At 40.0% G+C, this 24,332-nt stretch overlaps 1 protein-coding gene across 4 annotated transcripts in view; it reads right to left on the bottom strand.

Annotated features, from left to right (window-relative positions):
- DPYD (dihydropyrimidine dehydrogenase) overlaps positions 1-24,332 on the bottom strand; it is a 365,455-nt gene that overhangs the window by 41,716 nt on the left and 299,407 nt on the right. For all 4 annotated transcript variants that reach the window (XM_054212158.1, XM_054212159.1, XM_054212157.1 and 1 more), the window contains one exon: positions 10,114-10,293. In XM_054212158.1, the coding sequence (XP_054068133.1) occupies positions 10,114-10,293 (180 nt within the window). The remainder of the gene's footprint in view (positions 1-10,113; positions 10,294-24,332) is intronic.

Genomic DNA, 24,332 nt, shown 5'->3' with positions numbered 1-24,332 from the left:
TTGATTGCAAACTTCAAATATTTGTCGACCACTGAGTTCTCCACCTCTTATGTTTACACGCATTATTTAGGCAGGACATATGGACGCTGGAGAGTTACAGCTTCTTGAGCCTCTCCCCATAAATCACTGCTAAATTTCTGGTACATCTGCGCATGTTGCTGCACTTAGGGCTGTGCTTAAGGGCCAAATCTGTTCCTAAGAGAATTAAGAGATGTTGTAGTCAAAATTTCTCTCAAAACTAGCACAAGAGTAACAGAATCCTTGAAAAACAGGCTGGAAATGAATACTTATTCTGCTGTCTATCACAAATATCACTTTGTTTTGCACTTTCCTTGCACGGAGTACTGTGGCCTACAGAACACCTTGCTATCCAAGTAAACAGCTTCCTTACATAAGAAGTTTAAAGGGACAATGATTCTTTCAGAAGATAGAAGCCCAAGTCTTTACATGTGCATGAGTAAGTACGTCTCTAACTAGTACCATAAACAAAATGGGAGCACATAAGTAAAAGCAGGTTTTCCTAATAATAGCTACCTGCAGATACAGAAGAGACATTTCTGATTGCAGAGGTGTTTCTAAGCCATCTGGATGTCTGTAGGATATAGCCTGCAACTCCATAACACTACATCTTGTATAATATCAAGCATTTTACCAGTGCTTAATGAATAAAAAGATGGTTAGAAGTACTACTTAGAAATACACAATATTGTTAATAAATGACTTCTCTCACTAGGTGTAGATTCTAGAGGAAGAATTTCATATCATCAGGTTCTCAGACTAGTAATTATAGCTTACATTTTGAAAGGCACAACCTTGCTTTCACAGATGCAATTTGCATCAAAATCTGCACTTACAAAATCAGGGACAAGAGTTTTGCACACATAAATTAATTGCTGACACATTTTCTAGAGCTTGAACTGTAGACAATTAGCTATCAATCACTACTGACCACGGCTTTACTCAGTGAGGACACACACAAAGGATAAGGCTCTGCAACTAATACCAGTCCCACAAATACTACAGTGTTCTAAACATCCCCAAACTCCAAGAGTTTCACCTGACAAAGAAAAATCTCTTTGGCAGTAAAAGCTGGTACAGAACTGAAGGTTGGAGGAAGGGGGGGTGGAGAGGGAGAGAGAGACTGATTTGCTCTCAATGAATATGAAAAAGCTGATCTCTGCCATTGAGGAAAATTCTTGCACCAGCAAGTGCTGACTGATTGCGATGAGGAATGCTTTATCACCAAGATCCAGACACCCTTTCATATGGTGATTATTATTCCTGTCATGACCCTCTGGTCATCAAGCCACAGTGTCTTCTGTCAGGAAACAACTATCCAATAAGGAATAATCTAGGAATAAGCCCGTAGCATAATATCTCCTACTTGCTTATATACACAGCGGGAGGAGGAAAATCTTCTTCCTATGAGTTATTACCTGCTCTAATCCACTTGGGAAAATAGCAGTATTTCCTTAATTTTGTGAAGCATGCAAACATATTTTTCACAAACCACAGCTACCTGTATAGCGCAGCCAAGAGCTGAAAGAAAATCTAAAAGCTCTCTTAGGTAGTAACAAATAGTCCAACGTCGCCATCAAGTTCATGGCAGCACGGAAATTGTCAAATATTCCCATTAAAGCTTGATAAGGACAAGCAAAGGCTGAACTGCATGCCAGCCTGCCTCTACATTTAATTTCATATTGTCTTCTGTAAGGCTGAAGTCTGGCCTAATTCCTGATGCTATTCTTGGAGCAATGGCTCTGACAAACAGAGGTAACTCATATACAAAGCCCCAACAAACAGCACACACCGCCTAGCAACATTAGCTCTGTTTTAGTTCCCATACAATACAACAGTGCTAAGTTCTTCAGTATAGAGACTTCTTATATTAACACCACCATTGTCCACATTAATATCACCCAACTACAGATTTCTGTGGAACTCATTTAACCTTCCATGCATTATTTCTCTGGCTTTTCTAACTCAGCTGCTTGAGAAAGGAGCTGCCGCTCTGCAGTTGCCGACACGCGCACTGCGCTGAAAGCATCCAGGGGAGAAGGGCTGGGAACCCCTGCTCTGGGAGCAGATGTGAGAAGCCATGTCTGGCCATGCAGGCCAGTTCTTTTTGTGTCTTCTCTGTCCGTATTGCTTATGTAGATCACCTACCAGAAGGGCTGTTTTGAATGGTTTTATCCAACTAGCAAGCTAACCCTAAGTAACAAATACAACAATACATATACAACTGTACAGAATAAAAAATTAATGGTGTTAGAGAAGGATGATGCACAGAGACATTATGTGTGACACTGGGGAGGAAGTGGGGGTAAATGCGCATGGTTAATATGAAAAGATGTCAAAAAAAATGAAGCATAATAATAGTGCAATTTATCCTTGCTAAACGTACTGCGCTGTGCTATAATTAAATATGAAAACCTAAATTTATCTCTATGTTCGGCTGTCATTAACTTAACAGGGAGTGCACATGTTCTAATCTAATGGCTGATTTTTTTCTCCATGTGCAGCATATTAAAATGTATATTAGCCTCAAGGTGCATAAACACAAAATAATAGACCAAAGGTTTTGGCCTGTGGAGAAAAAAAATCCATGCTCAAAGGCCGTCAAGTAGCTGGTGATGCAGGGGAGACACTCACTTAGCCTCATTAAGCCAAAGCTCTCTTTTGCTTGTCTTTTGTTCTGCATGACAGCAGCCTCTTTGTTGTATAATAATTCATTCCAAGTTCGTTCCAAGCTACCGAAACTGGTGAACTGTGGCCATTTTAATGAGCAGTATTGGTGGTATGCATAATCTGCAAGCCACGTGGACCAGGCAATCACAGAGCACTGCAGCCAGCAAAATGAGATACTGTCGAAATCACAAATTTGTCAAGTTGTTTTTGGACAGGGTATTATAATAAGCAGTAAAATATGCATCTTATTACTCTGCATCTGCCAGTCAAAGATCACTGTAATGAATGCATGCTGCAGGGTATGACCAGGCCGTTTCCCTAAGTAAAACAAACTGCAGAGCACAAAAAAAGAATTATGTATTTTTGGCAGTGCCTGGATTTTTTTTTTCAAATCCTTTTGCATCAGGAGTTGGATTTTCCTGGCTTGATGTCTGCTGCCAGCAGTGAATGCACTAAAACCGCCACAGCCAAGGAGTTAACGTGAATACATTGTTTCTTAATAGCCACGTTTACCGGCTGTGAATATGAAACTTTAAACTCAGTGCTCGAAGCAAATTTAGCATACAGTACATATAAAACCCACAAAGATTAAACTACTTTAAATCCACTTTAATAATCCTAGTTCCTTTTGTTTTACCCATTTCTACTGCAAATGGCTTCACTGTTAGGGAAGATACATTTAATGTAACAACCTGCAGACTCCGTGAGAAACTGCACTGTAGATAATCACAACATAAACTTACATAATAGACCAGTTAGGAAAGAAAAATAAAAGTGTTAGAGAGGTCCTTTTTTCTACAAATTGGTCGGGCCAGGGATTGCTCATAATTGCTTTTGGCTTGCAAACGCTGGGAGGTTCACCCATGGCAACAAACATGGTTATGTGCGATTTGCGCAGAGGGGTGCTCTGCTGGCGCTCCCCAAAACGCTACTGGTGATGCTCCACAGAGGGACCATCAGGGTCTCACCTGAAGCCACACCTGTGGAGACCTTTCATCACATCAGGGGAGAAGATGAAAGACTGAGAAGGGGAAGCAGGAGGAAAGGACTTACTTCCGCATCTGCCTACAGATGCTGGTTCAGATGCGTTTTGGCAGAGCCTTATTTTCGGTCAGCCCAACAAGCCTATGTGGCAACAGTCCCTGAGTGTGCTGATGCACAGTTCCCATAATATCCTAAACCGAGAGGTTTCTTGATCAATACTGGCTTACACTTCAGAGGCTTTGCCTGGCTGAGAGCTGTATTTCAGGTGCATATCTCAGCTAATGGGAAAAAGGATCAAACAGCCTAAAATTAATTCCCCTTCCCCCCCCCTCCGACTCTTCTTCAGAACTGGTGATGGCAATATGGGAAAAAGTGTTCTTCGTCTTCCTCTTTATATGAGGAAAAACTTCTTTACGGCGGGGGTGACAGAGCACTGGAACAGGCTGCCCAGGGAGGTTGTGGAGTCCCCTTCTCTGGAGACTTGCAAGACCCGCCTGGATGCAGTCCTGAGTAATGTGCTCTGGGCAATCCTGCTTTAGCAGGGGAGTTGGACTAGATGATCTCTAGAGGTCCCTTCCAACTCTGAAATTCCGTGATTCCATGATCAATGTTAATTTTTTCTTGCAGTCTCTACACTACCATATGATGAGATGGTCCATATTTCTGGATATGGCCAGATATGTGCTGCCTTCTTGTCCTGCTTCTGGCAGGGATAGGGTTAATTTTTACACGGAGCTGGGAGGGACACAGCCTGGACGATGGCTGACCCAAACTAGCCAAAAGGGTATTCCATACCATGTGGTGTCATGCTCAGTATATAGCAGGGGGAGCTGGCCGGGGGGCAGGAATCGCTGCTTGGGAGCGGGCTGGGCTTCGTGTTCCTGTCAGTGAGCGGCTGTACATGAATCGTGTTTGTGTATTCCTTTAGCAGTATTGTTGTTGTTTTTCTTTTTCCTTTGCTGTTCTGTTAAATTGACTTTATCTCAACCCACAAGTTTTGCCTTTTTCTTCCAATTCTCCCCCCACCCTGCTGCTGGGGGTGGGGGGATGAGGGAATGGCTGAGTGGTTCTTGTTGCCCGCTGGGGCTAAACCACGACACTTCTTTATGCAGTGCTGAAAATAAGGGGACAGTTCTTCACCACAGTGGACACATTTGCCTCCCCAAACAAGGAGCACTTCAAAAAATGAAGGGTGAAACCCTCTCCTCAGTGAAGGTAGTCAGAGGTCTTGAAGAATCTGCAGGCAGTCAAAACTTGCTGCATGCATTGCAATAGCATTCTTGGATGGCTGAGAGTTCACATTTTATTTATTTATTTAATAGAAGAGCTAATTGAATAATTTATATGAAATCTTGATGGTATAGCAAGGTTTTTTTCTTTGCCATACAAAAAGCTACTTAGCTTTTACTGCAATCAAGTTAGAATTTAGCAGGTTTAGACTGTTCATAAGACTCGGTTTTTAGTACCCAGAGATACTTGAACGAAGTGTGTATTTTAGTTTAATTTTGAATTCCAGAATTTCAGAGAACAAAATCATCAGCTTGCTAAATTTAAGGTGATGAGAATTTTCACTGAAATTCATACACTGTGTACGTGCAGGATCATTCTCTGCCATCTCTCTGCTGGAAAAAACCCACCTTCCCATAAACGTGTTTTTATCAGATATATTTTTAAGATTTTCAATACAGCACAACCTTAATAGTTGAGGAGAATCCACTATAAAACCCAGTTTGGTCTGGGTTTTGGATATTTCTGGAATCACGATGCTTAAATTATTACTTTTTCTTCTTTTTAATTTTTTAACCTTTAGACACGATCAAACAAACACAAAACTTCTGGTGCTGAAAGCAAGATATGAAACATTCATATATGTTTACCTCTTCCTATAAGCCCACACCTACCAACTGAATACACCGCCGTATTTTTAATGTTTAGTTACCTGCATGTATAGAGACCACTGTGTTGAGCACGATTTTTATAGCTGTCATTAGGTTGAAGTTTATACAGAAAAATACTATACCACTTCTTTGACCACCAGCTGACACCAGTGCATTTTTGGCACATAATCAGTTCATCTCTCTGGAGTAAGATCAGTGAGCAACTAATAAAAGAGTCCTGTAATAAACAGACAAGGTGAGACACTGACTACACACAGGAGATCAAATTGCACCTCTGGGGAATACTGTACCATATCCAGATACCTAGTGAGAACAGTTATCTTTATTGCTCCTGGTCATGTATCTTCCTGAGAAACTCAGGAACATTATTTTAAAACACAATTCTGTTAATTTTGGATTATAAGGATACCACCTGTGCTCTCCCTCTCTCTTATGCAGCCACCCTAATAACTTTGGGTTGTAAGAGCATGCTCTACATCTTAACTGTCTGCCTGATTGCATCATGCACTTGATCTCAGTCCTAAATTCATGCTGAGGTAAGTGTGCTTTTACAAAAGTTCTTCCTCAAGGGAGTCAGTGAGAAGCAGTGTGGTGTCATCATTACCTTGCCATTCTCTCATCTCAGTGTCGAGATTTGCAAGCTGAGATTATAGCTGAGACAAGCTGACAAGTTTTGTTCCATGCATTTAATGGAAAGGTGATTCAGAGGTGATATTAATGACAGTCATCTGTGTCAAGGCTTCAAATGTCAGGTCCTCCCACAGAAAAAAACCACAACTAAATAAGCCATCAGAAAAGCAATGAGGAAGGAAGCCCAGAAGACTGGCTTTGTCCACCTTTCTGAGTCTGATGCAGCATCTATGTTAGGGCTGTCTTTGGAGCGGTTATGGATAAGGTTACAGCCACAGGAAAGAATGAATAAAATTGGTGGAGCTATGGAAAACAGTATCACCCGGTGACTGGAAGCCACGACTGAGGTTAGCATTTCTAAGCGGGAATCTCATTGCTATTACAGGCAGTGTAGTACCACAGGTCACATCTTGGACAATGGCAAGAATTGACTCCAGCAGCAACTGCTGTGTTAGCAAAAGGAAAAAACTAGCACTATTGAAAAAAAGGTCAGAAAATATCTACTAGCTGGTGCAAAGATGATAAATTTAGGGTCTATATATGAAAAACTACATTCTGCAATGGTGAAAAACATAAAAACAGCACTCAAGTTTCCCAAATATTTTCCAGTGCTATGATGCTTCTCATATGTTAATGGCTATAAATTATCAGATGAAAGTATTGCTTTCATTAATGCAGAAGCATGAACAGGTACTAATCAACATGATTTTCAGCTAAAAGTTGATATGTTTGCTATTATACTGCTTATTATATTACAATATTTAGCACAGTATTTTTAGTATTCTTTCTATTTAGGAAGGAAATTATTGTGATAAATGCAACAACTGACAGTGATAACTGTTCAGTTTGTCATTTATCTGGTGACTGCATGGCAAGGCAGCTTCAGTTTGATGTCAGGTGTACCGTTTAGAAGAAAGTATTTATCTTTTAGTTTACTCTGGTCATCCAATACGACAATATTTCATGACAAAACTCTCCTGTGTCACTCTCCTGTGGCAATACTCTGCACTCAGCATCCGTTTGATGCTGAAACCAGGAAAGAAAATAAATTATAAACAGAATAGTGCACTCCTATCTAAAAATATGGACATTAACATTCAATATTGCACTGTGAATCACAATAGATACTGTTATGAACATACTTAGCTGGGAATAGGACCAGTCCTAACTCTGTAATATATTAAAAACTGTGAGAGGCTCAATGAACTTGCATACAATCATAAGGCATGTGGTTCTTGATGCTGTCGAAAACAATTCTTGTCCCTCAGTTCCTTCTTGTTAAATTGTCAAATGCCTGAACATCTTATCCCTGTGATTCTATATGAAAATTAATAGGAATTTTGTAAAAAAGTGGATGATGATTCCTTTATATTTTTACATTTACTGTAACAAAAATACAACATCTCAAAATTATCATCTTCACTTTTTTTTTTTAATGCAAAAGTTCATCAGTATTTGGTGTTTAGTTTCTCATGGGGTATTACTGAAGAAACTGCATTTCATCTCACAGTAATACCAAGACAAACTTGGACAACTCCTGATAAGTTTTTAAAATCGTAATGCAGGATTTTGGCTTTCAAATTTTGCTCCATGTATAACATCTATATTCCTAAACATTACTTTTCTCGATAAGAACATATACATCACATCAACAGGCTATCTTCTCTTTTCCAAATAGAGAGCAATGGCAAGTTTTTAGTGAATTTATTTTAGAAAGAGAAGCGTATGTTATGACTTGCTGCCAAGCAAGCTAGATATTTGTGTTTGAATCTAGATGAAACTACAGTACTTAACTAAATTTACTAGGCACAAGTACATGAAATCCAATATTGATAATAATTTATGAAGGTAAGAATACTGATTCCTATAATACTGCAAACTTAGTTTATGATAACATAATTAGTTACACTAATAACACTGCTTAGGCACAGTCTTGCTAATTATGATATTATAAATATTAATGATATCAAGCCTTTGTATTTGATTGCCCCTAGTAGGATCATTTATCATGGTATTTCTTTTACCCGTGCTGTATTATTTTTCTTCCTTTTGCCTTGAATGTTCATTCTTGGACTAACAGCCATCCTGAGCTTATGCCTAAAATATATCACTACCTTATCAATGATGCAGCCTGGTTAACTTTATATGTTATTATTTAGTAGCAATGATCCAATGATATAATTCAGTGCTAAGGGCAATCAAATACACAATCAGTTATATTCTGTGTGCCTTGTTCCTTGTAGATGTCTAACAGAGCCAGCCAGACAAGATTACATAGGGCTTTGTTTTCATTCTTTTTCACGTGACCTGTTTCAAGTTAAGATTCCTTTGAATTATTAAATGCTTCCTTAAAGCATCTTTTCACGCTACCTTTTTAAAGTTAATTATTGATGTAGTGACAAGAGGAAAAGACTAAGAAGACTAAGAATTATATTTTTTTTTCTCATTCAGAAGGACATGAGAAACATCTTTGACAATGGTTGTCTGTTTAGTAAAATACAAAGGTAATACAAAGACAGAACACTGAATGCAACTTTAAAGAATTACAACAAATCTCTGTCATGTGAGTTGGAAATGCTGTTTATGTTTCTACAGGTGTTAAAGGAAGGAAGTTTAGATATAACCCTTTAAGCCTGGTTTAACTGCTTAACATAAGTAGATGAAAACGAAACTGCTTATATCTTGTTTTATTTTTAAGCAGTGTATTATCCAGAGCTTTAGGAATAGGATTGTCTTTTCTCCTGGAAGGTAATGTTATAATTTTCAGAGCTCCACAGAGAACAACAACAATATAGGAGTCTCTAATCTCCTGCTAAATCCAGCTCCAGTCATCAGCAAAGATAAGCAGAGATTTGGAGGTGTTTGACACTCCAAATCCTATTCTTTTGTAATTCTTTACTTTTTACAACATTTTCAACAGTGTTATATCAGATTTTTGGAAGGATAATCAATAGGCATGATGTATAACTGAAATCAGTCTTCAAAGTGATCCCCTCTAGTAACCAGAAACAAAAGCTCAGCCTCCCTGCTGTGCAGGTATTTTGCTTAGAGCAGTAGGCAGCGGGGCACCAGTAGGAAGCCAGTTACACCTCCCTGCTTCTCAGCATGGATCAGCCGGTGCCCTGGTGGAGGGGTGAGCAGGCGGCTGCGAACCCATTGCATCTGGCAAAAATCTCCAAAGATGCTTTTGTAGCAGGGAACTACTAGAGCAGAGAGGAAAGACACTCCAGAGGTTACGATTTCAGAGAGACCACAGTTTACATTCATATTCCACCACAGACTTTCTAGGTTTAAATGATTTTGCGGAATCTATTAAATTATTCAGCGTCGCTCTTCCTCACCTGGAACTTCCCTGCCTTGCAGAGCTTTTGGGAGTCAGCACACACGAAAGATCATGAGTTGCTCAGGTACGATGATTGAAGGGCCACACCTACCTGATCTAGTGTTCCAACTAAAAGCTGGTTTGTGCAAGTTTTCTCAGCTGGTCATGTCCAGTGCTAAGAGTTTTTCACGTCTCCAGAATGTTGCACCCTGGCTGGAACACTCAGGAACTTCTGGCACAACATTAATATCAATCTGAATCGAGTTGAGTTTCATTAAAACAAGCACTTCCAGAACTTGTTCCAATGTATTTGTAATTTTACATCCAACACTTTTTTTAAAGACGTGATGTTATGAATCAAGTTGAGAGATCATATTTATAGTAAAAATGTTATCCCATATAAAGTCATTTCAACTTTGCCTTCTTAAACTGCCTTCAGATATTTGTTAATACCCAGAAGGAAAAAGACTTGGTGACTAATTATGACAGCAGCAGTGGTTAACCAAGTAGGTAGCAGAAACCGCGTGCAATGATTATGGAATTGCATTCAAAGCCAAGTTGATATACAGGAATGGCAATGAAACAACATACCTTTCCCATCAGATCAGCAATTCTAGGTACTGGTTTTCCTTTCTGATGGCGCATGGTTGCAGGACTCTGTCCATTCCAGTCTTCAAGTTCCTCAATGCTTTTCAAGTAAAGAAGAGCTCGCAGTCCAGTGCAGTAGTCATCAATAACAGTGAAATCTTGATTCTGGATTGCGCTGCACACCTAAGAAATGTCAGTTATCAGCAACATCCTGGCAGAGGAGCATATGGAATTAACAAGCTCTTCGGACTTACCGATTATCAGACAACCCTTCCTGCAAGTTCACCGGGAAAGAACTACAAGAATTCAGGATATTAATTGGCTGCTTAATCCTATGTCATGACACCACCACTGCAGTTCAGGAAAAAAAAGGACTCAGTAACACTAGTTATGCCTAGGTTTCCTAATGGCAGCTCTTAGACCAGACCTGAAGGCTGTTCAGAAGTAAGCCTGCAAGCCCAGCCCCAAGCGTGCCTTCCGGGGCGCTGATGCTGAGGATGCCAAGCGTACTGGCAAACCACCAGCTATGCTCAGACCTTTGCCTGCTGACAGACAGCGGTATTCCCCAGCTTGCTCTGTTCAGGAAGCACAGACATATTCGGTTAGGTCTCAGTCAAGAAAATCGCAGAACCACAGACTTGCTGAGGTTGCAAGGCATCTCTAGAGATTGTCTTGTCCAACCTCCCAGCTCAGAGAAGGGTCAACTAGTGGAGGCTACCCAAGACCGTATCCAGTCGGGGTTTGAATATCTCCAAAGACAGAGACTACACAAGCTCTCTGGGGAAGCTGGTCCAGTGTTCAATCTCCCTTGCAGCTTTTTCTTATATTTGAATGGAATTTCCTGTGTTCCAGTTTATGTCCATTGCCTCTTGTCCTTTCACTGGCTACCCCTGAGAAGAATCTGGCTCCAATGAAAGTGTCTCGGCGAACAGCCCCCATTAAACTCACCTGCTAGTATGAGTGAGCATTGCCAGGCACAGAACAGAACGGTCCCCTTCCACTCATCACTATTTGCCATTTAGTGGTACTGGGAAGCCAGGCCACTTTATTTTAAATACTTTAGAAACACAGACAGCAACATAGCTTTATAGATATATAAAGCAATGATCCCTAACCTGCAGAGCTTAACATGTAAACACAAAAATACTGACAGCAGAGAATAGTCTGACCATCTACACATATTCTTCTGGACCACTTTGTGGATATCAGCTCAGGTTTAAACCCACAGAGATCCCAACCAAACTGACAAGTGAATAAAAAATCCCCAACTCTTCTCTGAACACTTTCTCATTAGCTAAACTCTAATCATCCATCAGTGACGAGGTGCAGGGTTGGTTGAGTACCATTAATTGTCAGTCCCTGGAAATGCTCTGAAATTCCATATGTGTCAGTCTTTTCAGCCTCTGATTCAGCTTTTACTCTAAAAGCTGAAAGGGATGCTCGTGATAATACCAACACTTACATATACACATAATGAACACAACAAATAGCCACCTATTTTAGAACATGAATGTGTGCACATGCACAAAGACATCCACACTTCTTGGACATGAAAACACACCTTGGATCATAATTGACATTGATACTTAAAAAATACTGGAAATATATAATTGTTTTTCACATTTCAGAAATGATAATACAACTTGCAATTCTGAGGACAGGTACACATCACATTGTAAAATACCATACGCTACAGCTGTACAAGGAAAAAACAAGGGCAAACTATAAAATAAGCACAAGAACATTTTCTATGCAGCGCATTTACATTACACAAAATCTGTTTCTCTGGAGAAACAGCGTGGGCATTAATTAGGTCTGTTATGCCTTCCATAGACTTCAAGACCTTTTTTTTCCTCAGCAATTATAGAGAACATCATAATAATTTCCTGTACAGGTTATTTAACTGCAAAACTCAACGGATGCTTATTTAAACCTTTTTGTTCACCAAGGAATTCTCTATTTTTTTAGTGCATGGGTAACACTTTTATTAGCTATTCTTAAAAATACTAAAACTGCAAAAAAATACAGTTAAAAGCCATGTCATGTCACTTGAAACAAATTCAAGCACTGTTGTCAAAATCCTGAAATATTTTGACAGGATGTATACACATGAGATACACTGGAGGATACCTGTAATAACCTTATAAATAAAGAGGCTTTTACTGTTTTCCATTTTGCGGTGCAGTGTTATGAACTGCAATAATATAAAAATGTGCAGAAGATGATATCACACTAAGAGCTAACATTTGACTCCTGTGAGTCTATGTACAGGGCACTTTTTGCCTTCCCTGGAAAGCCAGGTAGGCTCCAGAACCAAAGGCTTTTTTTGAAGAAAAATGTAAATCTCTGGACTAAAGAAAAATGTTATCCAAAAAGGAGAGACTTAGAAACAGAATTAGCAAGTAGTTTCAGAAGATCCTCTATAGGCTCCTCCTTCTGTAGGAGCCTTATGACCATGGTGGCCAACAGTGCAGATAATTAACCAAAGCCGTGCCTTTCACTGATTTCACCGTGATAAAAGCAAGTGCTTATGTTATGGGCCTTTCCTAGAACATGAGAGAGTCAAACATTAACACATACAAAACCAACAGAAATAGTTTTTTCCATGTTTTTGGCGAACTTGAAAACCTGAGTTTCAAAATTTCTTATGTTGTGCATATTAGATGGTGAGACTTGTGTTTTAGGCTTGCAGTATCTTCCATGAATCAATGTAGAAACCTTTGCTGCATTTTAAAAGGTGGTGAACAAAGTCAAGATAAAAGGTCGCCCTGACCCATCAGCCATGACAATTTCTACACCACAGAGAGAGGTTTTTAGCATCATACCTGGTTGCCTCTGAATAACCAGTTTAAATGACACTGTGCCCTCTTCTCAGCACAAGAGAAGTGTCAGGGCAATAGACCAGGTAAGGCTCAAACTCACACATCCGGAAAAATCGCAGAAGAACTGAACCAACTGAAGAAGAAGAACTGATCTCCACACATCATTAATGTCCCTGCTTCACTCCTGCTGCTTGCACTGGGAATAGGTATGCCTCCCCTCCGTTGCAAAGCTAAATGTTGAGCCCCCTCTTCTGCTGGTATCTTATTTTCTGGGGGTGAAGAGCCGGAAGAGCAGCCCTGTTCCACTTGAAACAGTTAGGCAGAAAGTAGCTTTTTCTTCTTTGGGAGAGACAGGCCCTGTGAGCAACCTATGGGACAGAGTGAGGTCCAGATCACAATGAAGCTGTTAGCTGTCCTGTTGACAACTGCTGTCCTGCTGTCTTGCTTGTGTTTGTCTCTAGCTTTGGACTAGAACTTGGGCTAGAAGAGAAAGGTGCTACATTTTTCCTGCTTAGAAAGGTAACGTGTATTATTCACATTGTGCTAATATAAAGACAGAAAATTTTGCACAAGCTTGGTTTAACTGCATTGCCTGGCTCTGCCTTGGCAGTAAAACTGCTACGATTTCATTTTTAACATCTGACCTCCTCCCCTTTCCCCCAGATCTAAACTCCAATGATTGCCCATTATGTCCCAAAAGAGAAAAGCAGGCCAACATGCTATGCATGATCAATTATACCGTGTGCTCAGTATTCTGAAATCTAAAACTGTTCACAGAATAAGTTGCAACTGTAGGTTACAATTCTAATCTATACAGACATGCCTGAGATACTAAAAGACACAATGCCTGCTTTGCTGCTGGTAAATCAAACATCCACCAAATGATCTCATTGGGGAATGGGGATGTGAAATGAATCACAGGCTAAGGCTCTAAGTAAAACTGTTCTGCAAAACACAATGATGGGAGAGGCATGCAAAGGTCTCTGCTGATGTCTTGCATAAGAAACGACCTGTCTGCTCTGTTACTAAATAAACATAAATACTGAGCCTAACTTTGTCACAGGATCTAGAGTCATTACAAATCTTAATTGAGGACCTGGAGTCAAATGGCAGGAGATTATTATTGTGTAAAAAGAATTTTACAGGTTATACAATTGCTCTTAATCATTCACATCAATCTGAAACTTTTAATTTACATATTTTGAAGGAAAAGTTCCTTATTTGTGACAGGTACTACCACATCAGGTACAAAACATTGTAAACGCCTTTGCTTTTTGCAGAATCATTACACAAAAAAGAGAGGCTGATTTCTGAAGTCTTTACTGAGACAAATCCCCTGTACCATTTACTGAGAGCTCTGTCCGTGTAAGACCTTTTAGGTTTTGTCCATAGTCTATTTTTCTAGGAGCAATGGGAAAAATACCCAGGCATTCCATTTTATTTTTGTTTTGCTCTCTGCACAAATGGACGTGGTTCCTGTCGAAACTTTGGCACATCCTGGGGGACTGTGTAGAAGACCTGTGCCATCCATGCAGAACCTGGACAAAGTGGCTGAGGCCTTTGCAGCCAGATCACGCACTAACGCAATTCCTATCCAGAGCTGTCCTAGCATTTTCCCATTGGAGGATGCTGCAGAGGACAAAATATTTTCTGTAATGCTAGAAAGAGGAAACAATGCACTCCTCTTCAGGCATTACTCTGCCCACTCTCTCTTACCCCACAACCTTCATTTTATACATAAACTCTTTATCATATGGTGAAATCCCAGCTGAATAGGTGATGGTGGGGAAGATGGTGCCAAAAACAGACCCCAGTCCCCACCTGCATTCTTTCTATTCCATCAGTAGCAGGGATTCCAGCAGAAGTGGTAGAGAAGATGCAGATCTAGACATGTTTGTATCAGTTTTTCCCTACGCCACTTTCAACTAGCAAGAGGTAGTGCGTCAATAATCTCATGTACTGCTAGTTCACTGCAAAAGGCTGGAGCAGGTCAGAGAATCTATCCTGTTTAATAATGTGTTGCTTTGCAAGATGTGTAAGTATTCTTGGTGTGACTAGATCTGTGAGAACAAGAATGTTGCAATGTCTGGCAGCAGTTGTGCTTCCTCTTTGAAATTGTCTCAAAGCACTATTAAAACCCTTTGCCAACGATGAATTTGTGGTTGGAGACAATAGCTTAGAGAAAATTTTAATTTTTATAACCCTCCAAAATATATGTTTCTCTCTTCAGAATATGGGTGTAAAATAATTGTCATTTTTATGAAAACAGAAGTAACAGTAAGGAAGCAGATGAGCAGCAGTGATACAGTCTAGAGGGAAGATTGATGGGTATACATTTGTATATACAAACGCAAATCACATCGCTTCACTGTTCTACCATATTAGTTTCCATTTGTTGTAACTGTACAACATCAAAGCAGTGATGTCCCCATATATTGCATTTAGTGGTAATGTAACGGACTACCAAAAAAAAAAAAAATCAAAGTGAGAGTTTCTAAGTAGTTTCCTGGCAATTGAGACAGCAGGCTCTTTCATCTGTGCTGTAACTGTGGCAGTGCATTGATTTAAACTCCTTCTGAGATCTCAAATGCTTTTATATTCTTAGGTCTCGCTGGCTGCTTTCTTTTTGCTTTTTTTGCCCCCTTCAAATGATAAAATTCTAGCATTTAGCAGAATGCCATCTTGCTTCCCCAGAAGACAGAGACTTACTTCAGCTTTGGTTCTAAACTGCATAGGATCTCTAAATAAAATAGCTCTCAAAATGCCAACCGATTAGGAAATCGGCCTTTGACTTCACAGTTTCTAATATTCTTATCCTAGCAAGGGGATAAACAACTATTATTCCTCTGAGATACCTGTGAGAGGTTTTACAACGGATTAACAATTTTGCTTTTCCATTAATTTGGTTGACTTCCTTTGAAATATTTTTAGTGATATGCCCAAATGGTAAGCAAAAGATTTACTGTTTTGATTTTATATTATAATTTATTTTCAATTTTAGTATTATTTATCATCTTCTTATAGAAGCTTTCTTTTTCTATTAAAAATTCTTCCTGATAAGTATTGAAGACATAAATCCACCTTCCCGTTAGAGAAACATTTATGAATGACTCTAAACTGTTTTTCAATGTATAGTTGAGGCTACTGCTTTTTTGATTAGTGTCTATTGATTAAGATTCTGGTGGAAAAAGACTGAAATTGTAAATGAATGCAAGGTGCTTCAGGAAGGATTCTATTTGTGCCCATCTGGGTATCCATATGAATCATCAGCCTTACAAAAATTAATTTTATTGTAGTGGGCAAGAGCATGGTTATAATCTGGGTAAGGCATACATATAATTTAACATTTATTCTCAAAAGGCAACTAGCAAAAATTGATTCAACTAAAGGGAGATCTTTCTGGGCCATGCAATCTATATGCTGCATAGCTTTTGCCTATGGAAATGAAAATGTATGTTTTCTAGCCCCTGTACAATGATTTAGATGTGCCCAGATCTACAAAGTAAAAAGCAGCATTGGTTGTCTGACACAGTACTCATAATAATGTAGCAAGAGCCGCAATGTGAGAGTAAGCAGACAAAATCTCTTCTGAGAGGGGCTTCTGTGCTTACAGTCTTCAGGATACCAATGTCTACAGAAAGGCTGCCTGTATAACAACGGTTCCTCCTCCTCACCTCTCGTTCAACACTGACTTACCAGTACATTAAATGCACAGCCTAAATTATCCTTTCTATCAGCAATTATTACTTTTGCTAGAGGGTTATAGGATTAAGAACATCAGGGGAAGTGGATTATCACACAATGTGGTGCACTCTCTGGAAAAAAAAAAAAAAAAGAGATTCTTTGTTTTAAAGAACAAATTTGTAAGTAAGAAAAAGCTTCCCAAATATTGATACAGTGCAGATGGAATGATTTGATTCATTCACATTAGCTACTTAAATGACTCTAGAGATATAGGTTAGCAGATGGGATGTTACTTAACAAGGCTTCAGATACTGGATCAAGATGCAAAACTGATTTGGATGATAGCTGATAGCCTTTTTAAAACATTAGAATTGAGCTAATATACATGAACTAATGAACTACTTTTTGTTCCAAAGTCTAATACAGCTTTCAGAAAGCAGTTTGAAGGACTCAAATGTTACATCTATGAATTGTCTGAATTGTGGGAAAAAATCCACATAATCTTATTTTACTGAGTCCTAGACTTGAAGTCCTAATGTGCCAAGGGCTTACTAGTGACACTCGAGGGGCAACACATAGAAGAAAGATTCAAAGATACTAACAACTCCAGGCTTTGCAGAGTAGGCAACCATTCACATAGGGCTTAAGTAATCTACATAAAAAAATGACTAGATGGTTTTATGTCACATGGGTGTCAGTAATGAAGTATTTTAGTAATGTTGTTATACCTCAAGTGAGTTCATCAGAGAAGCCTGAGGTAAAGTATCATTTTAATCAGAAGTATAGGCTAATGTCAGCAAATAACGGAGCTCAACATGAGTTAAAGGGAGAAGGTCTCCAGCCCATACAAGACAAGCTTGCGGGATATGAGCTCTATCTCGTGTACAGCTTGGATCCTTTCTACAACAGGACAACGTTAACGCTGAGGTGGTGAGCAGAGCTGAGCTGACATTTAGGGAGCATTGAGGCAGGGACTACAGGTAAGAAAATAAGGACGCAGTAGTTGGGCAGCAAGAAGAGCCACACGGCTTGTGTTGAAGCCACAGCAGCCTCCAGAGACAGGCTGTCATGAAAAGCCTCCACAGCACCAAGGTGACAGTTACTACCGCTGGCACAGAGTCCCCAAAGTACCCAATTTTGGGGGGTGAAAGATAGACCTTTTTTGTGTATTGCACTCCAGCAACCTTGGGCAACTGTGAGTGGCCAACAATAAGGAGGAGAAAAAAAGTACAGAATCCATTAGCCTCTTATCAGATAAGGGCACGGCAGGGAATAAGAGCACTGTAAGGGATCCTTTAGGAATGTTATCCGACGCATTAATTCCTAGCCTACTCAAATGTATTTTTCCTCCCCTTAAGTTCTTCTCTGCCAATTAATGTATCTTTGATCTAAATAGCTAAACTGGGTCTTTGGGAGTGGGAAACTGGTACTTATCAAGGGACCCGGAACGATGCAATTTTGTATCCCATGTCTTTGAGAGGGGAAATGCAGAAGAAATCAAGAATTTTCAGAAGGCTCCCTGAGGTAATTGTGGTTTTTTTTCCCTCCCTGTCAACCACCCCTAGAGGAATGGTTATATTTCCTTATCTCACTAAAGCATTCTGTCAGTTCTTGGAACTACAAAGTGGACCTTTATGCAGTAGGTGGGCACACACACTGATAAAAGTGCTGATCGTGATCATCTTTCCTAAGAAAACAAATGCGATTCCACATGCCTTTGGCATTGAGGAGTGTGGGAAACAGCCTCATAATCAGCCATCTATAGCAAATTGTATCATTGTACTGTAGATCTACAAAATGAAAGATATCTTTGAAAGCAGATGAGCTAACTCCCCTGTGTAAACAGTCCAATCACATATAGAGGGTCTACAACTATCTTTAAATATATGTTGACTATCACTTCATATTTCATTTATTAACACCCAAAGGTCTTGCCTCTCTCTTATAAGTACTGTTGTGGAAAATGAAATCCTTCAGTTCTCCCAGCAGTTCTGCAGCTGCTGGTACAGCATCAGCAACTGTGCCAGGTAGATGTAGATTTACTCGACCCATTTCCACGAGCTGTATCCTCCAGCTGCTCCAAAGACATTTCTAAAGCAGATACCAGTTAAGTCGCTCAGATCTGGTGATTTGATGTTAAAAGTCACCAAGTAACATAACACATTTAGTCAGAAGTTAGCACTGTTTTTAAGATTTTGTCTTCTGAGAGATAACCAACAGGAACACGATCCTCTCTGCAGTGGAGCTGGTCTGTTATTCCATTTTTGGAAAGGCCTATTTGTCAGGAGTGAGCGTGGTTCTAGGAAAGCACGCTTTTCAGAAGAGAACTGTGTTCTGCAAAATGTGTGGAAAAGAGTTTCAGAATTACCAATATGTGCTGTTTGACAACATGGAATGCAACGGCTCCATTTAACTTGAAAATGTCTGTTTTGCAATCCAAGTTAATTGGAATGAAAAGGTCAAAACTAAAATATGTTGCAAAACGACTGAAACAACGATTTGATTCACACAAATAAGTTTTTTTCTTTAAATGTGTTAATTCCACACATTTTTAGAATTTTGGTTATCAGTTTAAACCGGGAAACTTTTCTATCCTTAAACTTCCCTATGACAGAATAACTGTTTCCCTATCAGTGGTAATACTCAGGTTCATTAATGCATAACGGACCCAGGGTAAAGCTTCAGCATTCTTCATCCCAGGACACTCTGAACCAGACACAGCAGGGACTTGAACCCAAATCTATTTTGATTAAATGAAATTTGTCAATGAAAAACAGTTTCCTCAAAGAAGTTTTCAACAAACTCTAATGAGAACCATCTACTGAGGGACATCCTCCTGTGACTAGAATTTTGAAAGCTGCAGACCTCTCAAAATCAAACAGAAAAGCAATTTTTCCATTTTGGAACCTCAGTTCAGTCCTGCAATGATTAACCCCTCATCCTTGTGAGTCTTTCCCTCTAGTAGTCTCACATTTTATTTCAGCTGAAATTACTTTCATCCTTTATCAGCTTGCCTGTACGAATTTGTGCAGCAGCTGCTGTGTCCATTGAAGAGTGAGATTCATGTGAACAAAATAGTCCTGACCCTCTGAGTCCTTCGTGTCTGAGATAAAAACCCACTTCCACATTTCCTTAGGGATTGTTTTACCTATCTCTGTCCAAATAATAAATATCAGCAAGAAAAGCGGCAACATAACTCAGATATTGAAGGAAGTTAAACCTTTTCTTAAACATTTTGCCAGCTTCAGAAAAATGGTTTCTCTGTTTTTTTCTTTCATTCAAATTGCATGGATAAAAGGACTTCTCGCCAGCCAGATCAAGCTGTGTCAGGGGGCTTTTGTTGTAGCAGGAAAAAAAAAACTTCATAAAGGCATCAAGGCTCATATTCCCAGATTGCTCCTTCCTTCCTGGGCAGAAAAAAAGGTTTTTCTATCACTGGGAAAACCAGTAGATTGGTCACCGAACTCCAGCTAGCCCCGCACCGCGCCCGAGCCGAGCTGCACAGCAGCGCACGCTTGTGCCAACATGGGCTCCAGGACCGTGCTGCCCTGAGCACTGCCTCCTCCACCACTTGCTCTCCCTTTCTTCCTTTCACTGCCAGCCTCTGACGGAAAGATCAACGGAGCCGCTACGATACAAAAAGGAAAATTTCTTACATGCGTATTTCCCTTGTATGACCGATAATGTTTCTGAGAAAAACTTCTCTGACGGCAGAGCTTTGCAGTCCTGAGTGTTTTTACGTTTTCCCTTTTTGGAAAACAAGTCCTCTGCAGATATAATATGTATAATTCATAACAAAATACAGGAAATTCCCTAAGTAATTACTGGAGATGACAGTAATGAAAAAAGAAACTTAGTATTTTCCGCTGTACTTATCTTTCCTTCTATTTACATTTTCAATATCCAACAAGGAGCTGGGTACATTTTCAGATTCCATTTCCAGTCATCTCCACACTGGCACGCAAGAGGAACTCTGTCTACAAAAGAGCTAGCTTCGTGTCTGAAAGCAACCTGAGCTGAGTAAAACAACTTGCCCATAATTTCTTCAACACTTAACTAAGCCTCTTTTGAACAGCCATCTCCACGTTGCTTTTACTTTGTAAACTTTTAAACAACATTCACTTGATGCCAATTCACACCATGTGGTTTTATCTCCAGGGAGGACAGCTCTGCGCTTGTTCACGTAAGATAGTGGCAGTACAAATCCTCATCCACATCATTACAGTGAATCCACAGTAAAAACAGGTGCAGCAGTACAGGGGTTTGGAAAGAGCAGCAGTATTGTGGATCCTTGGGAGAGATGGAGAAAGCATGTTACCAAGCAATTATTCTTCACATCTCCTCAGCCCTTAAAGTCCAGGCCGGATATGTCACCAGCCCCAGGGAAGCAGGGTAGACACCTGGGCAGAAGAGGAAAGAGAAGCAGGCTGTGTCCCCAGGTATAAGAGCAGAGAACAAATCCTCTGTAGAGGCTGGCAGTGACTTTTATAGGACAGCATTTGAGCTGACGCTCAATTGAGACCTAATTGTTATTAAATAATTATTACCATTCAGTGATAGTTAAACCTACTTTGCATGAGAATCCATTATAAGAATGACAAATAGCAGTTTTTATGGAATGAGCTTGAATTCATTCTTACAAATTTATGAAATAACAATCCTATCTATGCAGACCTCATTTACTAGCTGGTGAAATGAGCAGAAATAAAGGAAAGCTAATAGATAAATCCCCTAAGCAGCTCCAAATAAAATGTAAAACTACTGCAAAACTGCAGAAAATAAAAGGCATTATTAGCTTAGAGTTTATTCCGTAACTTTACAATGTGCTGATTTGAATAGGGCAACTTTTCATTAAATGTGGCAAGATAATAAAAGTAAAAATCAATAATGAAAACCTATTTTAACTTGGTATTTTTTTCCTATTACAACCAAAAAACGTTCTAGATTGTTTTTGTTTGACAAATTCCAATTTACATTAAAAGGAATTCTCACAGAAAATTCTCGCTATCAATTAGCAATTTCCATCCCAAGTATCTGTACTGGGGCAAGTGTGGAAGTCCTCTAATGACCTTTTTTTTTTTTTATTAGCAAAGAAAGATAGACAGTTGAGAACAGGCTGAGTTTCTGTAATTAGCACTGAGCTAAGAAAAAAAGCAGAAAATAATGAAATGTTTATCAAAGTGATTGCTTGAGTATCTCTGTCCCAGCTCTTCTCTCCCTTTCACATTCATTTTTCTTTTGATTTTATGTCGACATGTTCAAACAGCACTTTGTTCCCTCTTTTGTTTCTGCATGTGCTGTAAATTTCAGCTCTGCAGAGAAGGGCCACTCCATTCAGCGCTGCATCCATTGAAGACATTTTTAAGCGCGCTGCTCTGTGAGCAGTGGAGCTAATGATACCTGGCTTCCAGCAGCTCTGTGTCTCCTGGTTGGGTTCTCTGACGTCTAATAAGGTGTGACTGCCAATTAAAGCCTTTCCTGTGGCTGACACAGTCCTAACAGTGCTGTCCCATGTGGATTCTCAGAGGTCTAATAAAGGTGAGCTCATAGTGCGCTTGCACTTACACTGAAGGAATGCAGGTATGCTCTCTCCTCTGCCTGACTTTTTTGTTTTCTCAAAACTTGTTATAGCAAAATACTTCCTATCTTCCAGCAAATTTCAGTGAAAATGGCTACAAAGCTCAAATGTGACTGAGAATACTCAAAAGAGCATACAAACACATACCGAGTTTCTTCGGGAATATGGATAAAACCTGCTATTTCTATATCTCAATGAAAGGACTTAGATCTGAAAAGTAGTTTTGTCTTCAGTGGTTTTTTTTTCCTTAAAATTGTTGGTGGATGTAAAGAGCCATCCCTTGAATCTCGTCTTTTATCATTTTGGTGGCCTGACGCCGCGTCCAGCAGTCTATTCTTCACTCATCAATTTAATTGGTGAGAGAAGAATTAGCTCCAACATCTTAACTTCTCTCTATCATAGACAGCTTGGTACAGACAGGTTTGTTCTTCTACCCCCTGAGCCACAGCCTGTGTCAGAAACTTTACGGTGTCCAGCTGGTACCAAAGTGTGCCTGTTCTTGGGCTTATCGGCCCATGGAGTGCTCTCTGACTGGCACTAAGCAAAGCCTTCAGCCTCTGTTCCCCTCATGCGCTGGTGTAAGGATGGGCTGGGGACAGAAGAAGGGTGGGCTCTTTGCGAGTCCAAGCAGGAGAAGCCCAGCTTTGCTCTGTCACGCCGATGTCACCCTGTCGTTAAGACTTGCAGACACCGACCTGACTTCATTCTCCTCGAACAGAGCTGAGATTAGACACAAGGAAACAGAGACCTTTCTCTGCATTCAAAATCACTGCTATTCATTGCAAGACAAAATATTTTTTTTTCCAAGTGTAATCAGTACAAACTTAACACGGAATTGTAAAACACAGGGCCTGCTCCACCACTGCCCTGCTCTGTCGCTCCCACGATTTCAATCTCTTTTAGTTTTTCACTCTCTGCCACATTAAATGGCATAAACAATCCTTCCTGGATGATAATTTTTTGCCTCATCTAGCCCTCGCTTAACTCAAGTATCAGTGTCTTCACTGACTTGAACAGACACTGAGACAGGCTTAAAAGAATACTAATTCCAGCTCTCTACTTTGCAGTTCTGTACCCATAAAAACCATAGAGAAATTACATCAGGTACCCTAATGAAAATAAAAAAATATTAAATGGCGAAAAATATGAAAAATCATTACAGCATAGATTTACTTCATGGGTTTTTGGGCTTGTTTTTTGGTATTTTTTGAGATTGGGGTGGAGAAAATGGTAGCATCTAAGCATGAAGATGTGACATAATGTTTATGAAATGGTATTTTTTTCCCCTGTCATTTCAGTGATAATATTTTCAGAGCCTTGCTTTTATTTTCTGACACCCAGGGCATTTTATACCACGTAGAAGGGTTCCTCACAGGGTTTCACATTTGCACAAATACAATAACAATGCTCCCTTATAGTTCGAGTCCCACTATTTTGTGATGGAAAAGCTTGTTTATTCACACACAAAGGGCCATCCTGCTGTTATAAAAATCCCTCAGCTAAATGCTTCCGTAAAAAGCCTGCTGAATTAAAAATAATAATCAAACTGTCCTGAATCCCTTGAGACTCTGGCTCCAAAGAGGTACCAACAAGAATGCTCCTTGAAAATGTTACAAAAACCACACGTAGTCTCATAAAAACAACCACGTTCTGTGTTGGAAGGAGATCTTATCTTGCAGAGGTCGAAAACATCCCTATTGCTTTCCTAACATGGGCTGTCATACTGCCAGAATGGTTTTGTTCTTCCTCAGATCCCTGAGGTCTCATACACAACCGCTGCAGGGCAGGAGAGAAGGGCACAGGGCAGATCCAGCATCATGTCGGCTCTGCCTGTGAGTTGGGGTATATTCCTACCTTATTCCCTTGCCTGAGATGAGGAGGGTGATGGTGCAAGGTCCGGAGGCAGCAGGTGTGCATGGGCTGAATATGACACAGTGAGGACAAGCAGTGCCTGTAGGAACAGGACTGCAAGGTACTACATCCCATCCAGGGCAAGTGGGAGGCAGAGATGGGTGAAGGTGGGTCTGAAACAGGGCTCGGGGCAAAGCTACAGGCTGCCCTGCTGGGAAGCAGCATTATATGGGTGGACTTTTTATTGTTGCTATGTAGAGAGCCTTACAGACATCCATGATGGAGCA

This window comes from Rissa tridactyla, chromosome 8 (genome assembly GCF_028500815.1).
Source record: "Rissa tridactyla isolate bRisTri1 chromosome 8, bRisTri1.patW.cur.20221130, whole genome shotgun sequence".
NCBI classification, from domain to species: Eukaryota; Metazoa; Chordata; class Aves; order Charadriiformes; family Laridae; genus Rissa; species Rissa tridactyla.
This window is presented reverse-complemented; position numbering and strand designations above follow the sequence as displayed.